Genomic DNA, 27,597 nt, shown 5'->3' on the forward strand with positions numbered 1-27,597 from the left:
TTTCATTGATCACGTGATTCCCTGAAAACAATACATGCTCCGATACAGGGCTTTGTTGGAAATTGCACTGCGTACTCGACACACGCTTTAAAGCTTCAGTGTTATACGTAACATCACTATCACCGACATATACATTTGAAGAGATCCAGAGGAGGAGCTCTGACTGGCTCTAAAAGCTCTCCATTCCAGCCATTGCAAATCTGTTTTTATGACCAATCGGAGCTGACATATAATGTTTTCACTGCTTCTTTCGATGGATCTATGCAAAAATACTACAATTTAGATGGATTTGAGTACTTTGGGATAAGTTCCACACAGTTTTGATGAGGAATAATCGATAAACCGGCAGGACCGCATGATCAGTGTGGGGGCTCATGCGCTAAAGGCTACATAGACCTTATTCATGCTAGCACAATCTTTGATTTTTAATGGGAATGACAATGAGGCTGTGAAGGATAGACTTACCATCTCTTCAATGGGCTGTACTGCAGTTTAGAGTGTTTTTGGATCGTTCCGCAGACAAAACATTGATAAAATATCTGTCCAAGAACATTCAAAGAATTCCAGGCAACATGAGTTGTGGAAAATCAGATGTGATCTAGGAGCTTTATACAGCTTTATACCGTTCCTGCCGTTGAAGAGATGGTAAGTCTATCCCTCACAGCCTCGTTGTCATTCCCATTAAAAATCAAAGATGGCGCTAGCATGAGTAAGGTCTTTTCAATACGCTCATCAATGAGCATGTATTGACCAATCGGATAATGTTATTGTTTTATTTAGTGGTACAAACAAACGATTACATAATTTATGGCAGAAAAAATATTATATGTTTGTTAGAAATGTAAATAGTTGCTGGCTTCAACTGCTAACAACACTTACATTGCAACCATGCATTATAAAAGTATAATAATTATTATCGGATTAAAAACGTATATAATGATTTGCAATTAAATGGAGTGTCTTTTAATGTGGTTTGAGTGGTATTTGTAAAATACGTTTTTTTATAACACTTACTGCATATCTTACTGTCCCCATCTCCCCATGCAACGTTTTATGAAAAGACGTCTAGACATATCCTTTGAAAAAGCTTTCACAAATGTCATCCTTTTATAGAATCATTCTCAAATTTATATCAGGACATGTTCAGACAAGAGGCTTTGGCTCCACAGTGTTTTTTTGTTTTTACATTTTTTTTAATGTAAATTCCTGCCCTTTTTCCTAGATTCTTTCATACAAAAAAGACACTAGTTATTTTCCAATATATTTGAGCTTCTCTCATTTTTTATAGTGTAATAAAGAATAAATATTATAGTATTTTGATTTATTCTTACTGTCGTACATCAAAGTCCCATGTGTCAACTTAAAAAAAAAAACAAAAAAAAAAACAAAAAACAAATCAAAACAATCAATACTGTATATACTTTATATATCTGTTTGCTCAGATCAATGAAGTTTTGTGGCTATCTTGTGGCAATTTTTTGGTACTATGTCCAAACAAAGTGTTACAGACCGCTAATTTCAAAACGTAATTTCAAAGCCGTATGGCTTTGATTTTCTGCCATTTTTTAGGGTGACACATATTTTTTTAATATATTTTTATAAAAGGAAACAAAAATGTAATGCAGTGTTTTATACTGAAATAATCTTAAACTGCTATAACTTTTTTATTTTTTATTTTTTAACAGCTTTCAATTCCAAAATAAACTCCCAAATGTCTTCTTTAAAAGTCCACTGTTAGGTCTGTACTCCCAAGCATTCATGAATTATAAGCATTTACATTTGAGTATATAATTTTTTGGCCTATGCTCAAAAAGGGGAGTGATAGGTTAAGCGGTTAAATGTATATATGGGTTGAAAAAGACCCAGGTGAAATCTAAATGCTTATTTTTTCAAGGAAAATTAACTTTAAGGATAATTTTATTAATAATTTACATCTTTAAATGGTTGATATACAGTTTATAAAATTCTGAAAGGTTTCACAAACTAAAAATTAAATAGGACTTTTGAGTAGTGTTGGGCCTCATGTTTTCAGATAGAAGACAAAGGCAGGTCTAACACAGTTGTAAAACCTAACTCAGCCCCCCACATACCAAGTCATACATTTTACTGATAAAAATCACACCAAAATCAAACAAAGGGAGTCCAAAACAAATTACAAATCCCATGAAGCCTTGCTCACTAAAGGATTGAACTCTCAACTCCTATTGGATGAGGCATACGACAGAACGCACCTCAACCATGACATCATCAGTAGTAGAAATACCTCTGAAATGCTTCCGGGATTTGCTTCCAGCAACTTTGCTCGCCGTGTGTAGACGCAGCTCATCGCTGCTCTCAGGTGCAGCCTCGTGGCACAAGGAAGTAACGTCCGACTTGAAACTGTGGCCATACAATCTCCATCTCGCTGGACGAGTTGAGATTACTCTGTGTTCCACCGAAAACTCTAACGGATCCGAAGGAGACCGCCGAGCAATCCGCATCTTCATCCGTTTGCCTGCAGAAGTCAAGAGAGAAAAGATTTCTCTTCCCTCTTCAATCAAGTCAATGTCGCTGATTTCTCCGCCAGCCCACCGAGAATCAGCAGCCATACCACCCGCCGACAGAGCGAGGAAACAGCCTCCTGTCATCACCCAAGCCTCGAGGAACTGAGTCCGAGTTAAAGGACATATGAACACACATTCTGCATCCTCATGCGATTCAAGTAAGAGGTTTATGTCTGGGCAGAGATAGAATATTATAGTGTGTTATTCTTGTGTATCAAGGTTATTGCTTGTACAGTTTACGGACCGCCATGTCCGCTCATTATTAATACTCAGGGTATTAATTATCACGAATTTGATTTGCTGTATTGTAGTCCAACCACATTGGGCTGTTGTGCATTCCGCCATCACAGGTGAGACCGGCAAACTGAGTTTATCCATTAAAGAATTAAAGAACGTGGACCAGTTTAAGAGCCGTCCACCGCGTCTCTGAGTGATAAACTAACAGCTGCTTTCTCTCCCACGATCGCGAAATCGGCTTTGGGGCCGTCACTTAATTCTCTCTCTCTCTCGTACTAACCACACACACACACGCGACCCCTCACAAACATTCTGGTACACATTTTTGGCTAGTAGATAGCTTCGTGATAAAGCTCAGCTTTGTCCCTAAGCTACCATTGACTGGTTTCTCTCCGCCCACATTCGCGGCCATATTTCCTGGCCGGAAGTCTCGTGTGACATACTCTCCACTAGAGTCACGTCCGCCATTTTGTGCACGTCCCTCCTTACACACACACTCTCACACACACACACCTTATGTGTTATAGGATCATTTTAGTTTCCATATCTAATCATATCACTGTTTAGTTTGTAGTTGTAAGTCGGAAGTTTATTGACTGCATTACATTAATTATTAATTGATATTACTGCATAAATAAACTTTGTTATATTACAAAGAGAAGTGTTTTGGTTTGTTTTGCATACACCTGTGTCATGCTGACGGGATGTCAGTGCTCGGATTCAAGACTTCATTAAATTTTTTTTCCCAAAAATCGATATTCTTCGGATGTCAATTTTCCTAAGAAAACAATCTAATATTGAGACTGTTATCCTATCTGGTTATTAGTCCCTGATTCCAGGGTGGTGCCCCGTCAATGTTAATCCTTATTAATATTCTATAGATTTTTGATAATTGATAATTATCTTTGATGATTGTTGAATTTGAATGATCAATAAGCTAGTGTTAATTTTAATAATGTTTCATCAATGTTAACAATAAAGGATTATCTTTGATAATTGTTGATTTAAAGGATTAGAAAAGGTAACACTGATTCTCATCAATGTTCTATTGATTTTAATAATTAATAATTATCTTTGATAATTATTAATTATTGCTAATAACCAAAACCACTCCTAAACGTAGCGCACTACATTTACTGGAGCCCCATATGAGGTTTTAATGAGTTAGATTCAATTAATTAATTTAAATATTAATTAATAACTAAAGAAATAATTATCGATTATTTCTGATAGTAACACTGATCTAAACAACCAGTAAAGCCCTACAGTAGGGATGTGCGAGACTAGTCGACTAAACAGTTCTAATGCTGCAAGTCAATACTGGAATTACCAGTTGGATAATATTTTCCCCATTAAACTGTTCAACATTTTTACACAATTACATTTGGATTTATATTTTTACAGAGGCTGCGCTTAAATTAATGTCATATTAAGGTTACATATTTTAAATAGAATTAATAATACAAATATTATTGGGGGGCCTCAGCGAGTATTGACGCTGACTACCACCCTTGGAGTCACAAAGTCGAATCCAGGGCGTGCTGAGTGACTCCGGCCAGGTCTCCTAAGCAACCAAATTGGCCCGGTTGCTAGGGAGGGTAGAGCCACATGGGGTAACCTCCTTGTGGTCACTATAACGTGGTTCTTGCTCTCGGTGGAGCACGTGGTGAGTTGTGCGTTGTGTGTGGATGGTAACGTGCTCAACAAGCCACATGATAAGATGCGCGTATTGACGGTCTCAGACACGGAGGCAACTGAGATTCATCTTCGGCCAACCAGACTGAGGCGAGTCACTACGCCACCATGAGGACTCAGAGTGCATTGGGAATTGGGCATTCCAAATTGGGGAGAAAAGGGGAGAAAATAATAAATAAATAAATAATAAAAAATTTATTTAAAAAAGAGGATATCTGGAGCAGATACAAAGTTTCATTTCACCTCAGGCTGCACGTGCTTCTTCCCTCTCTCACTCGCAGCGCACGCAGGAAAATGTCCTCTCAGCAAAGTAGTTATGAAATCACTTCGGTGGTCTGACCCCACATCAGCCGCTTGGAATACTCTGGTGTACTGCAGGGCCGTCCTCCACCCCCGGCTAATGCACACATGGTCGATCTCGTTGAGTGTGCGTCCGTCCAGTGAGCGCCATGTCTTCTGATGGATGGACTTATGTTGGAAGAAGGTATTCCCGATGCAGAGATTGTTGTACTTGCAGAAGGAGAACAACCGTTCCCCATTATCCAACAATCGTTCCAACGATGCAAAAGGGCCAATGATCTCTTCAAAGCATTGGCGTTCATGGCACAACTGGGCGTTCATGTCCCCGATGATGAGCTTGAGGTCGTGTTTCGGTGACTCGTCCATCATGGCTTGCAGCACGTCACAGAATTCATCCTTTTCGGCTTCGCCCGGTTCTTCAGTTGGGGCGTAAACCTGGATGATAGTTGTTGGAACGTGGGCTGACACAAAATGGGCTGTGATGATTCGATCGTTGATTGGCTTCCATCATTACTCGTTACCAAAGTACAGAATCTTCTTTCCATAACTGGTCATCTCCCCATTTCCCTTCCATCGGACTTCACTGACGGTCCAGGTCCAGTCGATATCGATCGAATTCCTTGATTAGCTACCTCAGGCAGCCGCTTTGGTGAAGCATACGAACATTCCAGATTCCATTCCGGGTAATCTTTCTTGCAGCGAATGTTGTATCCATCATCAGGCATTGGACATCATGATGGATTTCCTCCATGCCGACATATTACATGAATCCAAATTCCTGCGTTCAGCTGCACTCAATGTATTTTCTCTTGTCGTTTCCATAGCAGGCTGGATTTTTTAAAAGGAACGGGTTTCTAATCTTTCCTCCTCCTTTCAAATCTGGGCTTGGGACTGGCAACGGCAGAGTTCGTGTTAATTTTGCTCATCAAAAATATATATGCTTTTGAGTAGTAGCCTAGAAAATGACCGTTTTAGGTTAGGTATGCCATTTTTTTTAATCTGCTGATTAAGAAGGCTATTTTCAATGAGGTGCTGACTGCTTAACGGGTTAAATTATCTTTTATGCTGTGTGCATGTCATGTTTAGAGTACATTAGGTTTATTGTAGGCTACATCACAGGCCTATTTTTTCCATCCTATGTCTACTTTTTTTTTTTTTACATCGTAACTGTTATTGGTTAACGTTCTTTACCGAACAGCTGTCGTTTTAGATCAATGGCTAATGCACGACTGCAACGACCACAACTTTTCAGCAATATTTTTTCTCTCATAGATTTGGCTTAGCCTACCTGTTAATTATTTTTCAACAATGTACTGACTCTTTAATATGTTAAGTAACTTTTACTTGGTGAATTCTGTTTAGAACAGGCTGGGTTTCTCTATTGGTCCTGCACTTTTCATTCAGTTGTTTTCAAAAAATATGCCTGTTAAATATTCGCTACCGTTGATTCAGTGAATGCGTGTCATGTTCTATATTTAATGTACAATGATCATAATGCAAGGCAAGCATGTCGCAGATAAATGCCCCTTTTCAGTGGAATTTAGCGTTCTGCACATCCCTACTTTTGAGTGACAATAATATGGGCAATTTCTATCTTTGGTGGTAAAATATGAAATGTCTCAACAACACTACCCATAAAAACACATGAATATACAGTGATGTCCTGATTTCTTCTATTTTTGTATATTTTTCATACAAAATTGTTTTAGATCTTCAAACGAGATATAACATTAAACAAAGTCAACCTGAGTAAACACAAAATACAGTTTTCAAATGTATATTTTTTTTTTTTATTGAAGCAAAAAGTTATCCAACACTTGAAAAACTGCAACAACTGCAACCAAATGCTTCCGACAGATCAGTCTTTCACAGCGCTGTGGTGGAATTTTGGTCCATTCTTCTTCACAGCACTGCTTTAGTTCAGCCACGTTGGAGGGTTAGAGCATGAACTGTCCGTTTAAGGTCCTGCCACAGCAACTCAATTGGGTTCAAGTCAGGACTTTGACTAGGCCACTCAAACTTAAATTTTGCTTCTTTTGAGCCATTCAGAGGTGGACTTACTCCTATGCTTTGGATTATTGTCTTGCTGCATAATCCAGTTGCGCATGAGCTTTAACTCATGGACTGATGACCGGAAGTTCTCCTTTAGGATTTTCTGGTAGAGAGCAGAATTCAAGTTTCCCTCAATTATTGCAAGTTACCCTGGTCCTGAAGCAGCAAAGCATCCCCACACCATCACACTACCACCACCGTGCTTGACCATAGGTATGATGTTCTTTCTTCTTTGATGCAAGAGAGGCCTACAGTTCCTTGGATGTTGTCCTTGGCTTTTTTGTGACTTTCTGGATGAGTCATCACTGTGCTCTTGGAGGAATCCAAGTCTTCTCCATTTGTAGATAATGGCTCTCACTGTTGTTCTTTGGAGTCCCAGAGCCTTTGAAATAGCTTTGTAACCCTTCCAAGACTGATGTATTTCAATCACCTTTTTCCTCATCGTTTCTAGAATTTCTTTCGACCTTGGCATAGTGTGCTACCGTGAGAGATTTTTAGCCAACTTCATGCTGCTGAAAAAGTTCTATTTAGGTGCTGATTTGATTGAACAGGGCTGGCAGTAATCAGGCCTGGGTGTGTCTAGTCCAGCTGAGCCCCATTATGAATGCAGTTTCATAGATTGGGGATTTAGTAACTAAGGGGGCAAATGCTTTTTTACACAGGCCCAGTGTGTATTGGATAACTTTTTTGCTTCAATAAATAACGTTATCATTTAAAAACTGTATTTTTTGTCTACTCAGATTGCCTTTGTTTTATGTTAGATTTTGTTTTAATCTTTGAAACAATTTAGTATGAGATATACACAAAAAAAAGAGGAAATCAGGATGGAAGCAAATACTTTTTCACAGCACTAAAGGTACAATGGACTACGATTTTGTTTAGTTATAGACTTGTAAAACCGTGTGTACTCTATATTGCTGTATGACACTATACTTCTAAATTAATCCATGTACCAGTAGCTATATTTGTTGTTTGGAGTGGTGAGGCATACTGAAAATAAAAAAGTTGCAGGTTCAAGAACATCAAGATGTGGTCCAGGAGCTAATACAATTGTGCCCTTGCTGTGAACTAGGCATCTAACTTGAGGTTGCTACATGGGGACTGTACCTGTAATGGGTATAATATCTTGCACTTTGTATTAATTTGCTACACTTACATACTACACATAAATATGAATGTGAACATGGTGATTAATATATTTAATTACATAACAAATGTAAACTGAAAACAATTAATGCATTACAAGATTAATACCAGTGTTAAATGCACTGGATGCCATGGTAAGCATGTATCGGTTATATAAAATCCACATATGCATTCTAGGGGTAGTGATGCAAATTTTCCTATAATTTAAAAAATATTCAACTAAATGTTAAAAAACTCAGTTCACATGGTCAAATACACCTTAAAGGAATATTCTGGGTTTAATACAAGTTCATCCTTTTCTTTAAATGTATATACAGTTGTGCTCAAAAGTTTGCATACCCTGGCAGAAATTGTGAAATTTTGGCATTGATTTTGAAAATAAGACTGATCATACAAAAAAACTGTCTTTTATTTAAGGATAGTGATCATATGAAGCCATTTATTATCACATAGTTGTTTGGCTCCTTTTTAAATCATAATGATAAAAGAAATCACCCAAATGGCCCTGATCAAAAGTTTACATACCCTTGAATGTTTGGCCTTGTTACAGACACACAAGGTGACACACACAGGTTTAAAGGGCAATTAAAGGTTAATTTCCCACACCTGTGGCTTTTTAAATTGCAATTAGTGTCTGTGTATAAATAGTCAATGAGTTTGTTAGCTCTCACGTGGATGCAATGAGCAGGCTAGGTACTGAGCCATGGGGAGCAGAAAAGAACTGTCAAAAGACCTGCGTAACAAGGTAATGGAAATGTATAAAGATGGAAAAGGATATAAAAAAATCCCAGTGAGTACTGTTCAATCACTTATTAAGAAGTGGAAAATTCAGTGATCTCTTGATACCAAGCCAAGGTCAGGTAGACCAAGAAAGATTTCAGCCACAAATGCCAGAAGAATTGTTCAGGATACAAAGAAAAACCCACAGGTAACCTCAGGAGAAATACAGGCTGCTCTGGAAAAAGATGGTGTGGTTGTTTCAAGGAGCACAATACGACGATACTTGAACAAAAATGAGCTGCATGATTGAGTTGCCAGAAAGAAGCCTTTACTGCACCAATGCCACAAAAAATCCTGGTTACAATACAGTGCATCCGGAATGTATTCACAGCGCTTCACTTTTTCCACATTTTGTTATGTTCCAAAAATGGATTAAATTCATTATTTTCCTCAAAATTCTACAAACAATACCCCATAATGACAACGTGAAAGAAGTTTGTTTGAAATCTTTGCAAATTTATTAAAAATAAAAAACAAAACAAAAATCACATGTACATAAGTATTCACAGCCTTTGCCATGACACTCAAAATTGAGCTCAGGTGCATCCTGTTTCCACTATCATCCTTGAGATGTTTCTACAACTTGACTGGAGTCCACCTGTGGTAAATTCAGTTGATTGGACATGATTTGGAAAGGCACACACCTGTCTATATAAGGTCCCACAGTTAACAGTACATGTCAGAGCACAAACCAAGCCATGAAGTCCAAGGAATTGTCTGTAGACCTCCGAGACAGGATTGCATCGAGGCACAGATCTGGGGAAGGGTACAGAAAAATTTCTGCAGCATTGAAGGTCCCAATGAGCACAGTGGCCTCCATCATCCATAAATGGAAGAAGTTTGGAACCACCAGGACTCTTCCTAGAGCTGGCCACCCAGCCTAACTGAGTGATCGGGGGAGAAGGGCCTTAGTCAAGGAGGTGACTAAGAACCCGATGGTCACTCTGACAGAGCTCCAGCATTTCTCTGTGGAGAGAGGAGAACCTTCCAGAAGAACAACCATCTCTGCAGCACTCCACCAATCAGGCCTGTATGGTAGAGTGGCCAGACAGAAGCCACTCCTCAGTAAAAGGCACATGACAGCCCGCCTGGAGGACTCTCAGACCATGAGAAACAAAATTCTCTGGTCTGATGAAACAAAGATTGAACTCTTTGGCCTGAATGGCAAGCGTCATGTCTGGAGAAACCAGGCACTGCTCATCACCTGGCCAATACCATCCCTACAGTGAAGCATGGTGGTGGCAGCATCATGCTGTGGGGATGTTTTTCAGCGGTAGGAACTGGGAGACTAGACAGGATCGAGGAAAAGATGAATGCAGCAATGTACAGAGACATCTTTGATGAAAACCTGCTCCAGAGCGCTCTGGACCTCAGACTGGGGTGAAGGTTCATTTTCCAACAGGACAACGACCCTAAGCACACAGCCAAGATAACAAAGGAGTGGCTATGGGAAAACTCTGTGAATGTCCTTGAGTGGCCCAGCCAGAGCCCAGGCTTGAACCCGATTGAACATCTCTAGAGAGATCTGAAAATGGCTGTGCACTGACGCTCCCCATCCAACCTGATGGAGCTTGAGAGGTCCTGCAAAGAAGAATGTGAGAAACTGCCCAAAAATAGGTGTGCCAAGCTTGTAGCATCATACTCAAAAAGACTTGAGGCTGTAATTGGTGCCAAAGGTGCTTCAATAAAGTATTGAGCAAAGGCTGTGAATACTTATGTACATGTGATTTTTTTATTTTTAATAAATTTGCAAAGATTTTAAACAAACTTCTTTCACGCTGTCATTATGGTGTATTGTTTGTAGAATTTTGAGGAAAATAATGAATTTAATCCATTTTGGAATAAGGCTGTAACATAACAAAATGTGGAAAAAGTGAAGCGCTGTGAATACTTTCCGGATGCACTGTATGCCTGACAACACCATGACATGCCTCACAGCTTCTGGCACACTGTAATTTGGAGTGACAAGACCAAAATAGAGCTTTATGGTCACAACCATAAGCGCTATGTTTGGAGAGGGGTCAACAAGTCCTTTAGTGAAAAGAATACCATCCCCACTGTGGTGGTGGCTGACTGATGTTTTGGGGGTGTGTGAGTTCTAAAGGCACGGGGAATCTTGTGAAAATTGATGGCAAGATGAATGCAGCATGTTATCAGAAAATACTGGCAGACAATTTGCATTCTTCTGCACGAAAGCTGTGCATGGGACGCTCTTGGACTTTCCAGCATGACAATGACCCTAAGCACAAGGCCAAGTTGACCCTCCAGTGGTTACAGCAGAAAAAGGTGAAGGTTCTGGAGTGGCCATCACAGTCTCCTGACCTTAATATCATCGAGCCACCCTGGGGAGATCTCAAACGTGCGGTTCATTCAAGACGACCAAAGACTTTGCATGACCTGGAGGCATTTTGCCAAGACGAATGGGCAGCTATACCACCTGCAAGAATTTGGGGCCTCATAGACAACTATTACAAAAGACTGCACGTTGTCATTGATGCTAAAGGGGGCAATACACAGTATTAAGAACTAAGGGTGTGCAGACTTTTGAACAGGGATCATTTCATTTTTTTCTTTGTTGCCATGTTTTGTTTTATGATTGTGCCATTCTGTTATAACCTACAGTTGAATATGAATCCCATAAGAAATAAAAGAAATGTGTTTTGCCTGCTCACTCTTGTTTTCATTAAAAATGGTACATATATTACCAATTCTCCAAGGGTATGCAAACTTTTGAGCACAACTGTATACATTGTACGTAAGGGATAATCAGAGGCTAGGTGTGTGTTAAACAATTTTAATGCGATTTTAATGGATTATCCCGGTTATACCATGGTTACTTTACTGCTTTGATTAGTTACAGCTGTCACTGATTTTTACAGCACAAATTTGACTGGAAGAATAACAACAATGGTAAACTTTATCTACGGGTCGTTAGTAGTGATTGACCGGTACTGTTTTTTGTTTTTTTTAAATGGCCGATGCCGATATCCAGAGAACAGGGTGGCCGATAGATCACATAATATAGTAAATAACATAAAAATGCAAAAAAAATAATGGAACATTTTAAAAAACTAAAAAACTCTTATTTAGCACTATATTTACTCAATTTCACACTAAACTTTAACTTTGTAAAAAAATTATATTGTATTATAAAATGGTAGATTTTAGTCATCAAATTTTAGTTATTTATTTGCACATCAAGAAATAGTTAATATATAAGGAAGGAAATAACAGAACACACAGTAGTCCAACAACCATGGGTGGCATGTCCACATTAGCAATCACATTTTCTCAAAAAATACAGAATCAAACCAACTGTACATAGAGTGCATAGTGAATAAGACATTTACTTATAGTACAAGTGAAGTGCTTTTACTTTGAAGTTGCGCTCACATGCTCATGCGGATCCAGTGTGGGCAGCAATCTCCTGACAGTTTAAATAGCCACGATCACCTGCTTGGATTGTCACGGACTGACCATCATGATTTGTGAATCAGAGTAACATTTGATCCTGAAGTTTTGATTCTGGCTGATAGAATACGAGCTTCAGAGGAAGATATTAGATCAGCGCTCGTTGGGAAGAAAACACTGAATTTTCATGAGGTTCACGAATTACATCTTTTTAAACGAGAGATCTGCATATTTGCAGATGGTAAATAATAGAAGTTTTATTGATATTTGCCTTTTATCATTACAAAAGTTACAGGGAACTGTTGAGGAAGATTTATCCATAGGATACTGGATCTGCTGAAGTTGTGTGAGGTTGGTTTATTACATCTGTTTCAACGAGATATGCACATATTTGCAGATGGTACTGTATATGATATTAGTTTTATTGATATTTGCCTTTTTATCATTAGACAAGACTGAAACAGACAAGCACTTTAAAATTATGAGCTGAAACGCATCTGCCACAGTTCTGATATGCGGACCATTTAAATGAGACTGTGTTGCACACCGGTCTATTATTGTAGTGACATGATGGTACGTAACAACAAAAAGAACCATGACTGGATGTTTACATGTCTCAGTCACTTCACATGCAAGCAGGCGATTCTCAGCACACTCAAGACACAAATCAGCCAAAGCGAAAAATCTATCGGCCGATGCCAATAATTACAAAATTCTGAATATCGGCCGATTTTTTGGCCTCTGTGATATATCGGACGACCGCTAGTTGTTAGATCCTGAGTTCTGCCCATTCTAAATCAGTCATAGAGATAAAGTAGTGCGATTATATCACAGTTTTTTATGAGACCAAACACTCAAGGGTTGGCACTCCTCAGAACATATAATATCTAATTCATATTATTTATCATTTTTACATTAATGAGGAAAATCCAGCATTGCTGACGTGATAGTTGTAAAAGTAGGTAGCACTTACTGTACAAGATGAGGAAAAAACCATCCAAAACTCTCAAAACCCATACTGTGACCTCAGAGATATCCACATGGTTTCCATTAAGGCTGCACGATTGATTAAATTAAGAATGAAATCGTGATGTGGCCTTGCTATATTTCAAAACAGCAAAACGCTGCATGTTATAAAACAGTCTCCTTCAGAGCTTCAGTAAGCGATGTGTGATTGGGGAGGAACCCTTTAGCTGTTACAGTCGTGCATGTTGAGCAGACAGGCAGTTATTTTAGATGTTGTTTTATCATATTACAATATAAATAATCTTGCCTCCTCTTGACGGACAACGAAAGATGCATTTGATGGGTCCCGGTTTCCTTCTCTCCCCCTCCGTGCAAAACAGTTGAATGTCAACCATACTTTCCTCACAAGCGCTTTGGGTGAGTAATATGGGGTGATGAACACTGTTCTGTGTTTCCTGTAGCACTTCGCAGTTGATTTAAAGACCACACTGCATGACCTGATGATGTTGTTTTGTGATCTGACGGTTAATCCCAGGCCAGCTCTGAGACTACATTCGCATCCAGAGGTCCTTTGAACAGAGGCATAAAACTCTCCCAATGTTTCATTACAGAGGACAGCAGAGTAGGCAAATTAATATAAAATGGTGATTAAAACTGACTGGAACTACCTGTGCATTAAACTGTTTTAACGCATACATTCCAACCAATCAGAATCGAGTATTCGAACAGACCATGGTATAAATAAATATATACTGTATGTATATGTGTGTGTGTGTGTGTGTGTGTGTGTGTGTGTGCAATAATTGAGGTTAGTGAGAAACTTACATTGGCAGTGAATGGGGCTGATTTGTGGAGGGCTTAAAAGGCAGAAATGAGATGCTTATAATTTTATAAAAACACTTACATTATTCTTCTGTTAAAACGTATGTATTATTTGAGCTGTAATGTTGTCTATGTGGTAGTTTTTTCTGTCATTTTTGGCTTTTAGGGTTTACAGTGTTAGGTCATCATGGCAACAAAGTTGTAAAATTTTATATAGCTTTACACAGAAAAGGTTAGTAAGCAATTTTACCAAACTGAAATCATGTTAACACGTATATTGTTCAGGTCTTTCTTGTGGCTTTATCTTTAAAACAGTGAGTATTATAACATTTGTGGTTATGAACATAATGCCAGAATTGCTGGGGTTCATCTTTTTCCCCACTTCTTCGGCAGAAATTGTGCTGAGGAATGGTACATTATCTTTTAAGTAATACTTTCGATAAGAGGGACGCTTCATCAATGAGCAAAACATTACAATAACCGGCTGACCACACTTATACAAACAGAATAAATTAATGTGTGACTGCTCGGTTTTTCCCCAGCATCAGGGGAATTCACATGGTAAATTAAACCACACTCTAAGCTTCCTATATGCACAATAAAGAGTTCAACTTCATACATACCACTACTGCATAATGACTAATAACAGAGTATAAGGTGAGACACAGAATGCACTGTTGCACGACCTTTCAATAATATTGCTTGTGTAATCTCTTTTTTTTTTCTGTCTAAAGTCAAATGTAAGATAAGGCAGTGAATACAACACCCAGAGGGGTATTCCAGAAAGCAAGGTTAACTTACCGTGACATAAACCCTGAAATCTCAGTTGATTAACCCAAAACTTGCTTACTCACGGTATGTGGGTTCCAGAACACCTGCGCGGGGTTAGTTCACTCAACCACGAGTTTGAAACTCAGAGTTTGTGCGTGTTCTCGGTGAACTCAGAAAGGAATTCTCAGCAGATCGCCCGAATCCACGAGTCACCATGGAAACAGATGCTAAGAAGAAAGGTGCGCCATATTTCAATGAAGCGGAACATGAAGTTTTTAATGACTGAAAACGAGCATTATTTCATCTTCACTCGTAATAGCGATAGGAGCTACATTGGTTTAGGACTGAGAGTTTACTTGACAGAAATTATACTGAATCATTGCGTGAATTTTTAAATTAATAAAACTATAAAGTTCTACCGTACATATAAAAGCTTAATTCAACATTAATATTAGACCTCTCTCAACTACATTAATGTTTAATAGTTCGACCGTTACGTTATTTGTTTGCACTGAACTTCATTATAAGTATTAACATTCATATTCTATTAATATTATGATAATAGGCTATGGGTTTACTGTATATTTTAGTTTAAGATTAATTTGAATGGTATTTACCATGATCTGTGCAAGCTAATTTTATTTTACTGTATGTCATGTGAACTTAATGTATTTCCTTTATTTTTAATACCATTTGATATACCAAGTTGGGGTTTCTAAAAACTCTGAATCATATCACCTTTAATTTCCCTCAGTTGCTGATGGTGTCATTGTATTAATAGACCCTCTTTCAATTGTAGGATCTCCCATGGTTGTCATCATTTTCCATAGATTTAAATGTATTGTCTTTTAGTAGGCCACACATGATTATTCATGTGCATTGTAAGATGAAGATCTGCTGTAACAGAGGTGGACAGTGATAGGAGTTACATGTCCATTGTGTTCTTTTCTCATTTGATGTGGCATTAAAACTTGTCATGTTGTGTTGTCATGTACAGTAGGGTCCATCTGCCTCCACCAACTTGGTACAGAATTAAATTATGTTGTTTTAATTGAAGATCATGTGTCTGAATATACATTATAGATGTTCATGATCTCAGCATTAGGGAAAAGTAACTCATCTCTTCCTTGTTAATAGGAAGCTGTAAAAGGTCCCTATTGAAATGCAGAACAAAAATTTAATTAAGAGATGGACCATGTACAGCTTCTGATGGACTAGTGGCTGAGCATCAGAAAAATACATCTTTTCATTGAATCACCTGACCACCAGCTAAATGAGGGCACTGTGGGCGACTCTAAATGACAGCATGTCTCATTTATATTTTCAGATAATAAAGAGTGTACAAAGAACAAGTCTGGAAATGTGTGCATTTATATGTACAGTAGCCTACATGAATTAGAGTGATAAGAAATAAAATATCTAACCTCTATAACTGTGGTCTGTGAAATTATCACATATTATCTAGTTAAGAAGAATAACGAGTGATTAATTGCTTAAGCTTTTAATTGGCAGACATTACCTACCTATTGATACTACGGAATGTCATTTTATAAATAACATTAATATTCATTGACTGAAGGAACTGTAAATAGAATGTGAGTGCTATTATAATTTTATTCTATGAAATTTATAGAATAAAAATTATTTATTAGATATAAATACATAAAGCCCTGTCTTTACAGTGAAGAGTGTGGGGGACTTTCCGATGTGTTCTGCGTTAAAAAATATTACAGTATTAAAACCTTCCCAATAAAAGTTAAAGCACAATGTACACAGTTTGTTCACTTTTGAATGCAAATCTGCGGTGTGAGACTGGAAATGCTGGATAAAAGAAGATTTGTGAGGTAAAGATGGCAGTTTACCGTAATATTGCTTTAAAAGTATAATATTGTGCATAATCTGAACTTTCTCGCCCACTGTGCCACTATTAATAGGGCACACATGCGCTGACAGCCTCTGAAACGTACTAACATATACCTGAAATAAACTATCTCTGGAACATAACCTACTCCGGAGCAGGTTATGTTCAAAGAGTAAGTTGCTATGGCTACTAACATACCCTGAAAGTTCCCTCAGTTTTTGGAACAGAAAGCTGAGGTTATCCACTTATTCTGAGTAAATTTACCCCGGGTAAGTCACTTAACCTGCTTCCTGGAATACCCCTCAGTAGTACAGGTCAGCTGCTCTAAAGTGATTTGGCCTATCCTGTAAATGGCAATGTTGATAAACATATGTCTACACACTCTGTCTCCATAGTATGGGGTCCATACACAGCTATCATTTGTTGGTGTAGAAACTGGTAAATTTATTTGTGCTCTGACCTGCAAACATCAGAGGTGTTTGCCTCTAAACAATCCAGGGACTCCAGCTTTGTGCAACAATGTTGACAGTTCAGATAAGCCACATTCTGCATTTATGATGCATGGTCAACACTGGAAACATGCAGAGCTGGAAACATCCACCTGTAATGCCAATGTTACAGCAACGTAGTGCAATCACTGTACAATAGTACACACTGCGATGTAATGAACACATCACATCTTCTCTAGAGTGAATATTCTCCATCACCAGACTGTGACTGCTGAATGAAAAGGATGCAGCAGAGATGGACAGGCCTTACACGAAATAACAATGGCGATCAGGTAAAGGGTGAACTACTAGCAAAACATACGATGAGTTTCATAAGCTAGCTGTTATTCATACTCCTAGAGGTCGGTTTAAAGATAAATATTTGACTAAATAACGTTGTGTTGTCATGTACTGGATCTTGTTACAGTTCCAGATCTAAAGGTGATCATGTATCAGACTCACTGTAGAGGAGGTAAACAGGTGACATCAGCATGGATTGGTCAGACTTCCTGACGTTTAAATATCCCGGTATTTACCCGTCCGTCTCCGAATTTGGAAAGCGATTATTCTTTCATGGCGCTGTTAGTGAAGACGGTCTTAATTTGACATTGTCGGATGGGCACAACTGAAGCCAGCACTGCAATACAGCCGGTTAATGGATAGACAGCCGCCAACCCGTGAACTATTATCCTGCTGGAAAAAATACTGATGATCACAGGCGAAAGAGTGGGGGAATACGAGAAGATCCGGTAACGTTGACACAGCCAAGCCCGTCGTTTCATTTAAAATCAGTGTGACATTATTTACAGTATGTGATTGTGTATGTGTTAGTGAAACCGAACTTGCAATGCTCTACGAGTGTAGCTTGCTCTCCCATTGGCGAATGAGTGACACATGGGGTTCTGATTGGTCGTTTCGCTTGTCTTTTATTAAGCCCCGCCTTTTGGGGTTTTCCAGTAGTTTGGCTGAGAAGTTTGAGGAACTGGCTGACTGTGTGACAGGCTATACATTACAGTTTATTACACATATAAATCTGAGTACATACTGCAAATATAGATGCGTTTAAGTTATATTTAACAGAAAATATATTTGCTTGTTATTTTTGCAGCATGTTTTACACATAGATAAAAAACGAATCTCTTGATCTGTAAACAATACTGTAAGTGTTCCACTTCCATGGTAGATTTTTGTGTGAAAATGAATAAACAAATAAAACTATAGCTATTATGCAAGTAAATATAGGTATTGGGAGGATTTAATTAAATCAAAGGGATTTAAATAATAAAAAAATAAAACAAATCCACCTTAAAAGTGTAACAGACCCTTAAATAAACTTTGCGTTTAAAATACAAAAATAAAACATATGAAACATTGCACATTTTGTAGAGTAAATGCAAAGTGGAATACAACCTGACAAGTGCACCAGTCCCTTCTGTGCTTTGAGACCTGATTAGTACCCCTGATTATTTACTCCTTCGCTACCTGTGCTTCTGAGACTTTAAAAGGAAAATAATGCAAATTGAATCAAAGAGTTTTTGGCAGGCATTACAAAGTATTCTTGCCCTCAGAAGGTCAATCTGCTTTCTTGCTTGCTCAGCTCCTCTTCTTCCTCTGGGCTCAGTTTATTTCCTCTCAGCCTTTAATACCACAAAGCAAAGAGCATTTGTATTACGGACATTAATATTATTTACATGACTGACATATTCACCAGGGCAAGTTATTACATATAGATAATACAATAAAGTGTATTTAGATCTCTATACTTCTATTGACAAATATTCTCTTTGCGCTGACATGTTAAAGACCCCATGAAATCAAAAGTAAAATTTTAGCCCATGCCTATTAGCTTTAAGATTGTCCATATGCTAGTGTACTTCTAAATGTTGACAAAATTAGCTTTTTAACAAAGCTGCTGAGAAATCTGTGGAGTACACCCCAAACTCCACCATAACCCACCCCCACAGAAGTGTTCAAAAGCCTTGAATTTCAGTTTGATCTTGTTATGGTTGATGTTCAAACCTTGTTTGCTAATGTAAATGTCAGCTGTAATAAATTATCCCTATTGAAATACGATACATAATAAAAGTACATTTAATAAATTGTAAATTATTGTAATAATTGTAAATAACAATATTCAGTAACTGTATCTAAAATGAATAAGGGGCAATACATAAATACTAATACTACATTTTGGGAAAATTTACATTTATTCTTTTTGATATTCTATATATTTTGTGTGTGTTCAAACTTGACTCCAGGTGACGCACCCAGCAAAGTGCACCGTTAGATCGGTTTCATGCTGAAGAGCCGCTAAAAAGTGTTTTTTTACATAATGTTCTCTCTCGTAAATCTAATCGAGTGCAAAAATCAACATCATCATATGTCTAAAGGATAGAAGTATGTAGGGGTATGTATGTGGCTTTGCTGGGCTGCGATATAAACTAAAGCCTACTAGCATTTTTTTTTAAAGGGGCAAGTCGTTCGACATGTCCTGCCCAAACTTTATGTTTCAGTAGGAAACGTCAATACACTAAAGAAAGCTATGCTACTCTAGGCAATTTACTGCAACTTTATCAAGTCCCAAAAAAATTTAATTATGCAATGCAGTGCAACGTTTTGCTACTTTTTAATGACACATTATAATGAGAAAATTTTAATGAAATAAATGCTAAATACTGAACTATAAAAAAAAAAAAAAAATGCTAGTACACAGTAATCTACAAGTGTAAATGATCTTACCAGATTTCCTTAACACTAGAGTTTATTTTCAGTGCTTCTATGAGACACTCATCCCCATTCCTGCTGATACAGTTTTTGTTTAGCCTGAGAAAGAGATTTGAAGAGATCATATAAATCTGACTTTGAGAAACAAGATAAAAAAATTAAAAAAAAGTAAATGTAAATGACACCATAATTCCTCCAAAGTTTTGCTTTGTCTAATAAGTTCAGCCAGAGCGCATGCACCTGCACTGCCCACACCATTATCCACCAGACTGACACAAAACAGCACAAATATTAGGCCTATTTTTACTATTATTATGCATAAAACAACACTTGCTCAGCACTTTGCTAATTTAGTTCAATCTGATTTGCAAAGTAAAATGACTGGACATGTCACTATATAGCATAATAGCTATAATTCAGGTTTATGGTCACATATAGGTCTATACAGGTTACCTGAACCATATTAACGATGTGTTATTCATCAGAGCTTTTGCCAATGCCTCAGCCCCTCTGTCCCCAATTTTATTACCCCATAACCTGGAAATAAACAGTCAGCATGAAAATGCAATTTCCTCAGCCACTGCCATAACACTACAAGAGATATGACACTTATTCCTGCTGAGGCAGTTTCCCCATAGACACACACAACAATGCATTCCTCTAATTATTGACCTCACCCCAGGAACTGCAAAGACTGGTTGCAGCTTAAGCCTTCAGCTAGCTGCTCTGCCCCCTGTGATGTGATGTTGTTATTTCCCAGTCTACAAAACAGTTGTAAATTTGGTATGAGCAATGTGTCTCTACATGTGCAGTACAACACAACAAGATAAAATATGAAATTAGAAAGATCAGCATCCCAAAGACCAGAACAAGCAAATAATAACCTTAAATGAAGCAAACACTGACCTCAAAGAGATGAAGTTCTGCTTTGTTTTCAGCAGCCTAGCCAAGTGTTTGCAAGCATCTGTAAGCTTGTTGTTGAAAAGTCTGTGGAAATGTTGAGATAATAATAAAACAAGATATTCTAAGTATAATGATAAAATATAAAGTATCATTTTAAAATGCATAATTGAGGTGTTTGATATTCTCACGCTATTTTCTGGAAGCTTTCACAGTTTACTCCCTTTTCCACAAGTTTCCGGATTCCTGCATCTGATATATTATTGTTCCTTAAACTGTGGGATTCATAAATACTTGTAAATCCATTTACTGACAACAAATGATGGTTAATGATGGTTAAATTATAATTTCAAACACTACCAAACTGCACAAAGCCTAAACAAGCTGTCAGTCAAAAACTGTCAAAATCAGTTGACCTCTGATCTTACTAGAGTGAGTGACAGGTATGTAGACATAGAAGAAGTTGCTCCACGCCCACGTCTCCAACAGAATTGTTGTCCAGCTGGAGGCCAACAGGATTCTGCAGATGTCTCAGCACATATGTCAATGCAGTACACGCCACAGGTCCAATGTTACAATAGGTGAGCTTTAGGTGTTCAACCTCCAACTTAGCCATGGCATCTTGAGCAATTGTGTTGTCTTGCATTTCATAGATACATTTAATTAGCCAAACAAAACTTGGCATGGCATGCATGCTCTTCTTTTCACCCTCTACAGGATGAGGAATGGACTTGAAATGTCTCTGCATCCCCTTAGACAAGGATTTGACTACTTGCTTGACCTTACGTTCTCGCAGAGCAGCAGGACAGCAGTCAAGGAGGAGATTATGGTGCCGATTTGATAACAGACCTGACACAAACTGAGCTGTAATCTGGAGGTTTGGTATCTCTGCCATGTTGGATTCCACCTCCTCCTCTACTGAAGAATCAATACAGTGTCCCAGACACATATGAGTCCGCTGCCTATACTGAGGCTGAAAGAGATTGGGGATAGCAGAACGATCATTGTTGCAATTTAGAATGACATATAGAGCAGCAAAGAAACTCTGTAAGGTGATGTGCAGAAATTCATAATGTTTGCAGTCTGTCACAGATAAATCATTGCAGTAAATGAGGAAACCCATACTGACATCCTGTTCTGTGACCCCATTTCTCTGCAGCTCGTATCCTGAGAACACATAACAAGAAGCTTCTAGACCTTCCAAAGCCAGTTGTCCAAGTTTTAACACAGTGCCCAAGTGTTCCTCCAACCAGCCTTTTCCCAGAGCTCCTTGGGGATGAGGTGACTTGCGCTGGAAGAAATGCTGTAAAACTAGGAGGTAGACATCGGTGATAGTCTGAGGAATGCCATCCACACCACCCAGAAGCTCCTGGTGGCACTTGGTCACAATCCAGCAGAAGACTGGGATGTGGCAAAGGCCTAGCAACACTGTGTTACCCTGCAGGGACTCTATGATATGTCTAGCCATAGCAGGATCACTGTGATGTTTCTTAACAAAGCAGTCAATTCCCCCAGAAGAAAACCCCTTTAGGAGCACTTCTTTGCATAGGTAACATTTCAGCGATGGGCCCACAGCCTGTGGCCTGCTGGTGACTACCTTCATAACACCCTTCATTAGCGTCCCTTGCAATAGGTTGAAAAGCAATATAGGTATAGGTACTTGCTGAGTAGGGCAGCAGTAACGTTCTTCATCTGTGAAACCCTGTTTAAACTCATCAAGCCCATCAAAAGTAAAGAGGACTAAATGAGGGTGGTCTAGGATAAACTGAAAAACTTCATCTTGCCCTCGATCAGGCCAGCAGCAGTGAAAGAACAGGAGCTCTTTTAGAGACAGCTCTCGGTGCTCTGCGTTCAGCTTGCGGCAACTAAAGGGGAACAGCAGGACAATGTCTGTGAGCAAGGCTTTTCTTGACCAAAGCAAGTGGAGTCGCTGAAACAAAGTACTTTTGCCACTACCTGCCTCCCCAGACACAAGCACGGTGTCAGCATCTTCATTAAGAGTTCCCACAGGGCCCACAACATCCTCCAGCCCTAATGTTGTAGTTTCACCAGAGCCATTCATTACTTCAAGAAGTCCATCGGTGTAAATGTCATCCAGGGAGAAACATCCTGTCCCGCCGTAGATGCTAAGGAAGTGGGACTGTGCAGCAACAGAGCTCCACAGCTTCCTCTGATAGAGCAGACATTCTGGAGAAGCAAAAAATAAGATTAAAAAACACTAACAAAAATATATCTTTGAATTCAACAGACAGTAATAACATCTAAAGCCCTAGTTGGACAGTAATTGTATTACATGGAGATATAAGGTACAGTAATTCCAGCATTTACAGGGGCTTGTCAGTGATTTTATTGCCGTCCGAATTTTCTCCAGTCACCCAAGATAAATTTCCCAGCCAGATTTCCTACTTTTTTTTTTTTTTTTTTACAAACATCAAGGTCGTTTGTTAAGTTAATTCCTGTCCAAGTCCACATCTCTGATTTTTAAAGCAGGAATCAATGCAAAAAGACATTTTTGAAATCCTTTTAACCACTGCCAAGTGCCATACTGTTATTATTTGACACTTTGCGTGGTAATTTGCGTGTGGATTTTTAATACAATGGAGGCTTGTATCACAGAAAAAGTTATGTTGCCACTCCACCACAGTGAGTGGGAGCTCTTACAGTATAGAGTACGCAGAAGAAAAAAAAAGAGAAAAAAGATGTTGCGTCTTCTGTTTCTACGTGCTTGTGTTTGTGTGACAGAGAGACAGAGAGAGTGCAACTGAGATGATGAGCTCTCATCTCAGTGCGTGAGAAACAAAAGCTTGTGGATCTTGATTGACTAAGCTACTTGTGTTGTCATAAATGGTGCAAAACAGTCATGTCCCTATAGTTTCTTTATTAGTTTCACAAGACTTATGGATTGTACAATATGTGAAATTACAGTAAATGCTTTGCTGTGCTGTTCCCACATGCTTTGAAAATGCAAAGTGCTCCATGTTCACTCTATTTACACTTTAGCATAATTTCAAAAATACAGTATATTTTTGCATTGCCTATGTTTGGGAATGCATTTACACGAAAGTACAGAGGACGCAGTTTGTGAAGTGAGGAATTTTCCTCTTGCTATCACCATATGGAACAGGCACAACTGAAATCATGTGATCCATGACTATTAAGCAAGGACCTTACACACTGACTAGTCGAGTCAACTAGACGATGCAACCCCATATGCAAAAATTAATAATATTACTTGTGAATGACCATGTGAGAAGCACATTTACGGGTGTGTAGGATAACAAAACTCGCTTGTCCCCTGTAAATTAATTGTCATCTGAAAAATGTATTTCACCCTGTGAAACACTAGAGTGCAACAGTCTGGTTCCATTAATTTTTTCCATAGGCACAATTATTTTCAATGATAACTTGTAAACCTTTAATGACAGACCTACTGTGAGCTCAGAGGTTGTTCATCGTATATGCCTTTGTTGAAGCCATCAGGCTGCATTATTCCAACTTCACTGTTTAAAAAAAAAAAAAAGTTTAATAGCAGGATTTCTTCCTGGTGAACAACTACATTACCCGTGGCCCAGCAGAGAAAGATCCACCAATCAGAGAACTGCTGTCAACAAAGCCTGTCAAACAAGTCCAGCTGCGACTGCGCACTTCCATGACGCACTGTGAAGGATACAATCGAGTCGGTCTCCCTACACCCTCAAACAACATATATATTTGTATATATTGAAATATTTTGCAGTTAACTTAAAATATATTGTTTCTCTACTTATAATCAACAACCTAAAATCAATAGTTTCATATATTTCCAATGTTTTTTATTCGATGTAATTTGCAATGCTTCATGGAATTTCAGTTCTTGCCCTCGTGAAAGACTGTAAGTACACAGTCTTGTACTTCTGTCTTTTTGTCGATTTTTAAATACTTATTTGCTTCAAATCTTCGTAATATTGAGATTCACCTCTGAGCTGGTTGGTTTGATTCATGGCTTGGAACTGTTTTTATGAAGGATTTAATGAAAAGTCTATGGAAAAAAAATAATGTGGGTGGGCACTGTTACGCTCTATTATCGTCCGAATAGGGCTCACGTCTCAGAATAAGTAGGGGGTTAAAGTTCATCCAAAAATGATAATTCTGTCATCATTTACTCATCCTCATGTTGTTACAAATCTGCATGACTTTTTTTTTGGAATGGAAACAAAGGCAGAATGATCACTATCATCTCAGTCACTATTCACTTTCATTGTATGGAAAACAATGCCATGAAAATGAATGGTGACTGATGATAACATTCTGCCTCATTTGTGAACAATGTAAGAAAGAAATTCATCATGTTGATTAGTACAACATGAGGGCAAGTAAATCACAGAATTGACAGGATTTTCATTATTAGGTGAACTATTAACATAGTGAGTGAAATATAAAACAGTTGCCTATATTGACCTATATTGACAAATGTCTAATTGTCTCATACTGGCAAGAAGTTGAATTTCTTCATCTTCAGGATTTGGTCTGGGGGGCTCTGTTTGCTCTAGGTACAGTAGTAAGGTCTTTGCAGCAGTTTTCCCTTAAACCTTACTTGGTCTAACAGCATTCGAACCTACACATTGCAACAAGAGCATATTCTGTCCATTCATTGACAGGACATTTAACTGTCAATAGGCTTGGTAGAAAGAAATATTTGCACATGTCAAACTGACTTGCACTTGTCACAGATTATAAGAAAAGCAGTTACATTTTGAGAGGATGTAGGATAGATATATAATGAATTTAACTCTAGTATTTTGCAACATTCACTTGATAATTGACTTCATATTGTTCAGTAATTCAACAGTCAGTACCAATGTGTTCTGATATTTCATCATGGGGCACTTATTCATTAATTTCACTCAATTTAGGAATTTCTAATCAAACTAATCAAAGGAGACATACATACTATCCAATATGCATTTAAATTATATACAAACATATTAACATTAAGATACCTGTTGTGAGGGTGTGTATACAGGTAGATTCACCCCATCGCAGTCTTTAATAGTAAAGCAGCCAGTTGTCAATAAAACATTCAGTGCTTCATCAATATTATCTCTGAGCTTTCTCACTATCACTGGCCTGTCAGTTAATAATACTGAAGTTGCAGTGGCTGGTCTGTAATTCTCCATAACAACACATCCTTTTCCAAAACACAGCCCAGCCTTCTGCTCCTCAGGCAAGATCTGTTTAAATGCAGCCAGGAGAAGACTGCAAGCTTCTTCTCCTTTATCACAGACCACATCTAGAACGTGTCTGGTGTTGGAACATAGAGGTTTCTCAGCAACATGTATGCATAGGTAATCATCCCAGATTAGAACCTCCCAAGCCAGAAGCAGGTCCAGAACACAGTCCAGAGGTTCAGCACTGCCTCCACCACACAGGGCTCCCAGAAGCTCTGCCCGCTGTTTTAGGACCAGCTGCTGAGCGTTCATACTGAAACTGAATTTTGGAGTCCTGACTAAGAGCCACCAGTCTGAATCAGAAGTGAACTAAAGGAGATGAGACCGAGAAGACCAGCAACCCTGAAATCAAAACACTTTGCATGATCATCACCTAATCTAAAGAGAGACATTTATAAATTCATATTATGATAGTCCTTTAACATTTGCACAAGTAACACACCTTGTAAATTAGGGAGCTCATTTCCTTAATTCGACCAAAAGCCGTCCTTGTCAAACTTGATGTGTACCCGCCTTTTATTTTCCTTATTTTAAGTATAGGCAACGCATCTGATATCATTTGAAACCATATGTTTGCGTGGTATGTCTAAGACTTGTGTATACCAATACTTTTAGTTAAACAGGCATTTTATTGATATGGCTTTGAATAAAAATACTCCGCAGACTTACCAGACGTGCTCGAAATTGGCTCCTGGCAGTTTGACCTACTTGACACTTTCCCTACTTTAAAGGTTAAGCTTATGTAACATTCATGATAATATAAGTGAAAATTATTCATAAATGAAACTTTCATTTATTAGCAAATGCACCTAGCTTTGTCGAAACTCAAAATTAATACATACATGCGAAAGAAACACGCGATTGTAAAAGTTTCTTTCAGTTAGATATTCCGTGGTGATTCTGCATTCCAAGTCTGTTGATTACCTTGGAATTGGAAACACTTCTCTATCGTTAGAGTCTTCTGGTCACTACTTTACGGCAATGATTGACCGAACTGAAAGTGAAAGAGGCGCGCAGTCCATTGAACCTTCAGGAGGAAGCTGCAACTTAAGGACAGTGACGGCTGGAACATTCATGCCCAAACATGCAGTACTACTGTACACATAGGATTCAGAATACTGAGATTGTCCTCCGCAAGTCCTTTCCCATTTATTGTTATAAGGTATGGAACAATGATTTGTTTTGCAAAATTGTAACGTACGTTTACTTTAACGTAAAGTTTTGATAAGTGGCAAAACAATAATAAAAATAAATACTTTATAAAAATTAAAGTGAAAAAATATCCAGACAAATTAATTAGCATGCATTAATTAAATAAACAAATACAGTGACCTCCTTGCTTTTATTCATTTCTACGGTGGTTAAACATGATGCATAACGGCATTTCAAACGCTGGAGGGAGCTCTAGCATCATGTAAAATGTAGTGCTTTCCTAAAATCTTTCTTTTATCTTGTTCTTTCAGTAATGCATATGGAATTTGTGTTACATATGTGTGATGGAGAATAAATAAATGTTAAATATTTTTTGTTGTTTTTTTCAGGCTACATAATATTCAGTATTTGGATACTATTACCTGTGCACATTCCATCTTTCGACAACCATGTTCAACATTCAATTTCAACTAAGAGTTCAAATGTTTTTTTGATGGCTTAACTAGAGGTAGGGTGGTTGACTATAGTATTATAATAGTACA

General features: G+C 38.2%; 2 protein-coding genes and 1 pseudogene across 5 annotated transcripts in view; all 3 read right to left on the reverse strand.

Annotated features, from left to right (window-relative positions):
• LOC127444101 (ubiquitin carboxyl-terminal hydrolase CYLD-like) overlaps positions 1 to 17,899 on the reverse strand; it is a 39,523-nt gene extending 21,624 nt beyond the window's left edge. For 2 of the 4 annotated variants that reach the window (XM_051703300.1, XM_051703307.1), the window contains exon 1: positions 17,535 to 17,898. The gene's annotated coding sequence lies outside the window, so the exon portion shown is untranslated. Of the gene's footprint in view, positions 1 to 17,534 lie in introns of all 4 variants that reach the window. The other 2 variants (XM_051703293.1, XM_051703317.1) reach the window with 2 other exon arrangements.
• Positions 1,328 to 5,526, reverse strand: LOC127439891 (craniofacial development protein 2-like; annotated as a pseudogene).
• A 64-nt stretch (positions 17,900 to 17,963) lies between the features above and the next one.
• On the reverse strand, positions 17,964 to 27,110 carry LOC127444217 (nucleotide-binding oligomerization domain-containing protein 2-like). The gene is given in 12 exon segments (XM_051703490.1): positions 17,964 to 18,709; positions 19,812 to 19,895; positions 19,982 to 20,065; positions 20,250 to 20,333; positions 20,474 to 20,557; positions 20,703 to 20,783; positions 20,888 to 20,971; positions 21,125 to 22,892; positions 25,171 to 25,254; positions 25,257 to 25,290; positions 25,676 to 26,245; positions 26,346 to 27,110. Coding segments are annotated over 11 exon segments (2,940 nt in total). The 5' UTR covers positions 26,156 to 26,245; positions 26,346 to 27,110; the 3' UTR covers positions 17,964 to 18,636.
• Positions 27,111 to 27,597: the final 487 nt, after the last annotated feature.

Source organism: Myxocyprinus asiaticus, chromosome 1 (genome assembly GCF_019703515.2).
Source record: "Myxocyprinus asiaticus isolate MX2 ecotype Aquarium Trade chromosome 1, UBuf_Myxa_2, whole genome shotgun sequence".
In the NCBI taxonomy this organism is placed as follows: domain Eukaryota; kingdom Metazoa; phylum Chordata; class Actinopteri; order Cypriniformes; family Catostomidae; genus Myxocyprinus; species Myxocyprinus asiaticus.